Source organism: Amphimedon queenslandica, unplaced genomic scaffold (assembly GCF_000090795.2).
Source record: "Amphimedon queenslandica unplaced genomic scaffold, v1.1 AMPQUscaffold_12788, whole genome shotgun sequence".
Taxonomy (NCBI): domain Eukaryota; kingdom Metazoa; phylum Porifera; class Demospongiae; order Haplosclerida; family Niphatidae; genus Amphimedon; species Amphimedon queenslandica.
In genome coordinates, this window is record NW_003546976.1 from 11,651 (window position 1) to 18,604 (window position 6,954).

Genomic DNA, 6,954 nt, shown 5'->3' on the forward strand with positions numbered 1-6,954 from the left:
CATGCATGATTGTTTTGAGTGTACATTCTTAGCTACAGCAGGCAGCTAAAGCATAAGTATGCTCATAATCAGTCGGAAAGTCTAATATGGCTAATAAAAGCCAGGGGAGTTGTTAGGGGGTCCATTGGATGCATTAATTGGCACTCCATTGACCAAGATGCACCCACTGAGTCAATAATTTGTCTATAAAATAGTAGCAAGTGCACCCATTATGCTGGACTCATGCACCCACAATTATCTGATGCTATAGAGACGCCCATCATAAACTAGAGATAGTCATGGTTTATGACATTTAAAAGAAACAGAATCGTACAGAGGGTTAGTTTTACAAGATTATAACATACCTGCCTCAGTACAAATTGAAGAAAGAGTGACTAAATATAGCGAAACAAAACACAAATAATAATAACATGACTGAAGCAACATCTTCGTTTGGTTTAAGTTTGCTCAGATCAGCCACGCCTATACTAGAATCTAGATTATAAATCAATATCATCATGAATACAGGTAATTTGTGTTGTTGCTTCGTTGAATCAGTCTATGGAGACGTGGTTGACTGGTTGAGATGCTCTTTACAGTTATTTGTGGATTCCTAATAAGATATTGTCTTGCAGAATATATAACTCAGCCAGTATCAGTGAATACAAGTGTCAATTCAACTGTGACCTTTACTTGTGAAGCAACTGGAGTTTCTTTCATTTTCTTCTATGTTGGTGAAACACCAGCGGCTGAAGATATCAATGCTAACAGAGGATTTACTGAATTAGGTCAATACACTATTAATGGAACTATAAGAAGAAGACAGCTATCAGTTCATGCAAGAGAAATTAATAATAATAGTATTATACATTGTATTGCTGCTCCTGATAATATCAGGAGTGACAATGCTACACTAACAATACAAGGTATAGTAATGTATCAGTTTAATTGTATCATTAGTCACTTCTTTAGGTCTATTGGATAGTGTTGTTGATCTGGATTATACCTTTATTAATGGATCCAGTGTATTATTAACATGGACAGCTCCTTATACACTGGATAATGTACCTATCACTGGATACTATATAGTCAATGGATTAGTGAACATTACTACTACTAACAAGAGTATTATATTATCAGCTACTAATCCTGATCCTTGTATATTAAATAATGTATCAGTTTCTCCTATTAATGATGTTGGAATAGGTTCATCTAATAATATCAGTTTTTATTATGAAAGAGGTTAGTCCTACTCTGGCTTCATGTATATATTCACAGCGTATCTTTCAGTTCCTCTCATTACTCCTCCTGTATCAGTGGTACCAGTAATTGATGGACAGCTAATATCATTGAATATCAGTATTGATGTAAGTATATGCACTATAATAAGCTATGAGCAGTTATGAATACAAGTTTTACATAACATCATTTCACCTTATTCCCTTAACACTCATAGGTCAGTACAATATGTAAAGGAGAGTATCCCATTAGTATAACAGTTAGTATACTGAATACTGATAACACAGTATTAGACAGTAAGAGTATACCAACACAAGTTAATGATCAACTGATGATTACTGGAGTAATAACTGTACCTAATAATTTAAATACATTTATTGTTAATGTATCACTGAGTAATAATGGAGGTACATTTGATAATGTGTCATCTTTTGGATTTAGTAAGTCAAACATTTTGTACTGTATGGCCAAACTTCATTTTGTCTATTCTTCAAATTATAACTTATAAATTAACTCACATATAGGTAAAGTTAGTCCAGTTACTAACATTAACTCTTCAATTGACAGCTGTTCTACTATTGATATAACATGGACTGCTCCTCCTACAGTTGATGATAGAGTACCTATACTGTATTACATACTAAGAATATATGATGCTATTACTGGTAGTCTAGTGACTACTGTAGCAGTATATGATACCAGTTATCAGTTTGTGGATAATAATTTATTTATTCATCGTTATACATATGTTATAACTGGAGTTAATGAATTAGGAGTAGGAATATCTAATAATGATACATTTTCATATCAAAGAGGTACATACACTTTCTTCATGTTAATATGTTTATTAATCTTTCATAGTACCTAGAGCTGTAGAAAACACATCACTTGACATACTCTCTTATACACAAGATGTGGTTATTGTCCAGTTCTATATCCCCCAAGTATGCTATTAATACTTTCATTAATACCATTATTATTAATTTATAGATTATACTGGAGTGTACTGGTGAAGCTCCTGAACTTGTTACAGTTACTGTACAGTGTAATGGAACTGATAGCAGTACAACTTACCAAATAAGGAATATGAATGATATAACAGGATCAGTTTCAGTCCCTCAGTATCAACAGTGTAATATCAGTATTGTATTTAGTAATGAGGCTGGTAGTAGTGAACCATTTATACTAGCATTTGGTAAGTATGTATATATTTATTACATATTTATTTTAAAAGTATTACATTAACAGATACATATCCTCCTTCTCCTAACATCACTAATGTCACTAAACTCACTGCTACTACTAGTACTATTGGTACTGCTGGTACCATTAATACACATTTTAGTATCACTACTACAATACAAACACTCCCTACCACCACACCTGTTCCAACAACACTTAATGTCAGTACTGGTTAGTATTACACATATAATACACATTATTTATGTGTTATTATAGTTACACCTGTTTCAGCAACTCTTAATGTCAGCACTGGTTAGTATGATGTATTCATGATGCAGATTATGAATGTTATTATAGTTATCACTGCATCATCATCAGGTGTTGTTATTATATTATTGCTAATAATAATAATAATTCTCACTGTACTTGTTATGACATATAAAAGGAAGTTAAAGAGTAAGTATATGTACTGTTTATCATTAACTACTAATTACAGGGTTTGCCTCAATGCAACAACAGCAGCAACAAGAGGTACCTACTGCACCTAATGAAGCATATGAATTCAACACTTTAATGATTACTAATAACAATAATACTACTAATCCTAATCCTGCTTATGGAGAAGTCAGAGGATACAGAGGAGGAGCAGTTAACATGTGAACCATTTGTAGTAAAACACATTTTAGTGACTAAATTTAGAGATGTGTGTGTGTGTGTGTGTGTGTGGGCGTGTGCATGATCATTATTATATATAATAATATATTATAATTATTTTAATTATTCATTAATTATTTTAATAAATTTCTAATTTCAAAAATTGTGACTCTAGCTGAATTAATATCTTGATTAAATCATAAAAACTTTAAATCATTCATTAAAAACTGAACTTTCAGATTCAATTTGAGTATTTTTCAAAAATCGGCATAATAATTTTGTCAAATGCTTCATTTCAAAAAAAATCAATCTGAATTGGCTGAAACTTTTGTTTCAGAAAATATAATAAAAATTTGGGGTAATTTTGGAACCGTTTCTTGGAAAAAACCATAAAGCAAAATTTTCAGAAATCTGCTTGTTTTTGAAATGGCTGCATGTAACTTTAAAATTTTACTTTGGAATCAGCTCAAACTTTCTACATAGCATAAGGACATTAATATGTATCAAGAAATGTAATAAAAATTTGAGATGATTTTGGAGCCATTTTTTGGAAAAAACCATGGGCTATAATACAGGGAAATTTTCAGAAGTTGGCTCTTCATTAGTGCATGCCTATACATACATACTTGTAATGGTCAAGATTTGCATGTATTGAGTTAAAAGCTTTGTCATTAAAAATAAATTAACAAAAATAATGATATTAATATGTATACAGGTTTCTGTATGTATATAATGACACGTACAATATATCATGTATAATTATAATAATTAATAATTAATAATAATAACAATACTAGTTATTATTATTCGGCTAACTAGTTCTCTTCTTCTTGAATATGTTAAATAATCGTCCTGTCCCTTTTCCCTTTTCCTCTGTCCCTCCCAATCCTTTTGAAGCCACGCCCCATAAACACTCCTCCAGAATCCGATGACAGAAATCAAACTGTCTCTGATTGGCTACGAGCCCTGGCCTCTGACCCAGTAACCCTCTAAACACAGAGTCAATGATATTAGGATCAGCATCAAACGACTGAGGAGTGTCTGGCATGTTCAACAGCTCATAAGCTACTGATAAAAAACTCCATAGCAACCAGCTCTCCCTACTCATCCAATTCATACATGTTCCTCATATAGGTGACCCAATTCATACATGTTCCTCATACAGGTGACCCAATTCATACATGTTCCCCTTATAGGGGACCCAATTCATACATGTTCCCCATACAGGTGACCCAATTCATACATGTTCCTCATATAGGGGACCCAATTCATACATGTTCTTCATATAGGGGACCCAATTCATACATGTTCCTCATATAGGGGACCCAATTCATACATGTTCCTCATATAGGGGACCCAATTCATACATGTTCTTCATATAGGGGACCCAATTCATACATGTTCCTCATATAGGGGACCCAATTCATACATGTTCTTCATACAGGTGACCCTATTTATGTTCCCCTTATATAATGAGTGGACTCATAAGGATGCCCATACATACCCATATATACATAGTTAGGTTATATCAAGAGATACATACTCTTGGTTGCATAAGGTAAGGTTATCATCATCTACACATCAACACCATGTTCCTGTTTGAAAGACTCAAGATCTTACAGTATAGTATCAATAGTGTCATGTATTAACCTTTCTTTGTTAAAACCAAGTTCCTGTTAAAGGTTGAAGTCCATTCAGTTAGTGTCAATATAATGTTAACTATCATTACAGGTTGGGCAGCAATGTAGTGCTAGCTGCCTCCACGTGACACTACCTGGGATCACTAGTGGCTACTACTGCTAGTGATATGCTAAGAGCACTACATACAAGAGGAATATAACAAGACTGTACTAACAGTAACTACTCATAGCAAATCTTAATATTATCATTGATAGGTTCAAGCTGAAATAAAGATGAAATGTCAAGTGGTGTGATACTCATCAAGCCAAAGATTTATGAAGACAAACAATGACTCTTCATTAGTATTTTGCTAATTTTATTTTTTGAAAATATTTTAAATTCTTAATTAAATATAACGGCAATTTAAATGCAGAGCAGCTGTCATTGCCTATTCTAGCAGTTACAGCTAATGCTATAGTGAGCCTAAATGAGCCACCAACACACACACCACTTATTGTAAAAAATTTGGGGTGATTTTGGAGCCATTTTTTGGAAAAGACAAATATAGTATATTAAAGGAAAAGTTTCAGAAGTAGGCTCATTTTAAAATGGCCATAACTAAAAAAATTTGAGCTTAGAACAGGCCCAAATAGCTTACACAATATAAGGAAGAGTATTTTATCAAATTGAAAGATTTAATAAAAATATTTTTTAAAATAAAGACCAATCTGACTGTTAAAAAAATTCTAAATTAACAAGCATTAAACAAAATTAAATTAACAATTATAATTATCAAGACATTGCTGCATACACCTTACATGCTGATCCTATCCTGGTGAATGAATACAGTATGGTGTTTTAAATACATCAAGCAATCATCATAAAAGATTCTGCCAGTTCCTCAAAAGCAAAATATACCTATGTTGAGTTGTTAGTAATAAGAATTAATTTACAAAACTCAACTGTAAATGTATGTGTTAACACACTTAATAATAACAGATGAGAGTTAGAGTAGAAGAGACAGTGAATATTAATAATAATGAAATTGATAAGCACAATATGTGTGTGAGCAAGATGTGTGTGTGTGATTATAGACTTATCGATTGGGATAGTCGAGAGAATTGAATGAGAGTCGGATGAGAGTCTGATAGGAGATCAAAAGGAGGTCGAGCGTTGAGAATTTGAAGATGATGAGTGTTCGAGAATTTAGACTAACAGACTAGGACTAAGACTAACTGAATTACAATTGGGTTCTTCCTTAAATAGTAGTGCATGTGGTTATTAAATTAAAGTTAAGTTATTAGTTGTAAATTATTATTGAAGTAAATTAACACTACACCTATAATACTTAGATCTATAGTTAATTGATTTAGAATTCATGAATTTTACATAAAAACTTCAATGTAACAAATTATAAATGATATAATCTATGTAAAATAGCTAATTTAAAATTACTATAAAAATAACACTATATGTATTATTAAAAAATATTCTAGATTGACAAACACAAGTCTAGATAAGGACTAGCTGTCAAAAAATTAACTACAATTCTGTAGATACCTTTTCGCATGTTAATGTGCAGCAGTAGAATTAGTTTTTTTTTCTTTGCCTCTCTCTACAGCATGAGGAGAGGAAGGAGAAGCTGAGGAAGAATGTGAATCTACAAACATAAATAAATAAAAATTTATAGCTATCCATTGTAGCAATATAATTACCATCCTGTGATGAACTCTCCGCATCAGCTTCAGTTTGTGGCAATGATTTAGTAACAGTAGAAGGTGCTAAACTTGCTCCTCTTTCAATATTAGTAGTTCCTTCTGTGTTTGCAGATGGTTTTGATTGTTCCTAAAATAAAATTAATTATGAAACTTAATTTAATGGCTCACCTCATTTTTATTCTCTTGTATTGTTCTTTCAGGTTTAGCAGTAGTAGTATCTGGGACATCTTGATCTTTGTCAGCTTTTGTTTTAACAGCAGTCATCTAGTGACAGAAAATAATGAAACACATGTAATAACAAAAATTATGCTTTTTTGAAGTGATTTGTCATTATTAAACTAATATAAAATATTAATGTATACCTTTATGTATAAACAAAAAAATATTATGGTATCAGACACATTAATATCAATTATTTAACAAATTATTAAAAATAAGTTTATATTTTAGTGTTTACCTCATCATTTTTATTCTCTTGAATCCCTTGATAAGTAACCAGGTGGTTCAGTGTACTATAATTAACTTATTATCGGTGTTACTCATTTTATAACATACTTTGTGG

At 31.8% G+C, this 6,954-nt stretch overlaps 2 protein-coding genes and 1 long non-coding RNA gene across 3 annotated transcripts; 2 read left to right on the forward strand and 1 right to left on the reverse strand.

The window, feature by feature from the left end:
* Positions 1-2,000: 2,000 nt before the first annotated feature.
* Positions 2,001-3,126, forward strand: LOC109586779 (uncharacterized). Its single transcript, XM_020002987.1, has 7 exons — positions 2,001-2,033; positions 2,080-2,162; positions 2,209-2,413; positions 2,467-2,631; positions 2,677-2,712; positions 2,758-2,856; positions 2,897-3,126. The coding sequence occupies exons 3-7, from the start codon at positions 2,305-2,307 to the stop codon at positions 3,058-3,060; spliced, it is 573 nt and encodes a 190-aa protein (XP_019858546.1). The 5' UTR covers positions 2,001-2,033; positions 2,080-2,162; positions 2,209-2,304; the 3' UTR covers positions 3,061-3,126.
* A 1,735-nt stretch (positions 3,127-4,861) lies between these two features.
* On the forward strand, positions 4,862-4,992 carry LOC109586784 (uncharacterized). The gene is made up of 2 exons (XR_002187225.1): positions 4,862-4,910; positions 4,950-4,992. It is a non-coding gene; the product is annotated as an uncharacterized LOC109586784 (long non-coding RNA).
* Positions 4,993-6,237: 1,245 nt separating this feature from the next.
* LOC109586782 (uncharacterized) lies at positions 6,238-6,898 on the reverse strand. The gene is made up of 4 exons (XM_020002990.1): positions 6,850-6,898; positions 6,561-6,656; positions 6,390-6,519; positions 6,238-6,334 (listed from the first exon to the last, which is right to left on the reverse strand). The coding sequence occupies exons 2-4, from the start codon at positions 6,654-6,656 to the stop codon at positions 6,246-6,248; spliced, it is 315 nt and encodes a 104-aa protein (XP_019858549.1). The 5' UTR covers positions 6,850-6,898; the 3' UTR covers positions 6,238-6,245.
* Between the last annotated feature and the right edge of the window lie 56 nt (positions 6,899-6,954).

Coding starts and splice junctions, on each gene's coding strand:
- LOC109586779 (XM_020002987.1), top strand. CDS start 2,305: ATGAATGATATAACAGGATCAGTTTCAGTCCCTCAGTATCAACAGTGT. Junction 2,414..2,466: donor ACCATTTATACTAGCATTTG/GTAAGTATGTAT, acceptor TTACATTAACAG/ATACATATCCTCCTTCTCCT. Junction 2,857..2,896: donor ATATAAAAGGAAGTTAAAGA/GTAAGTATATGT, acceptor TACTAATTACAG/GGTTTGCCTCAATGCAACAA.
- LOC109586782 (XM_020002990.1), bottom strand. CDS start 6,656: ATGACTGCTGTTAAAACAAAAGCTGACAAAGATCAAGATGTCCCAGAT. Junction 6,520..6,560: donor TACAAGAGAATAAAAATGAG/GTGAGCCATTAA, acceptor ATTTTATTTTAG/GAACAATCAAAACCATCTGC. Junction 6,335..6,389: donor GGAGAGTTCATCACAGGATG/GTAATTATATTG, acceptor TTATGTTTGTAG/ATTCACATTCTTCCTCAGCT.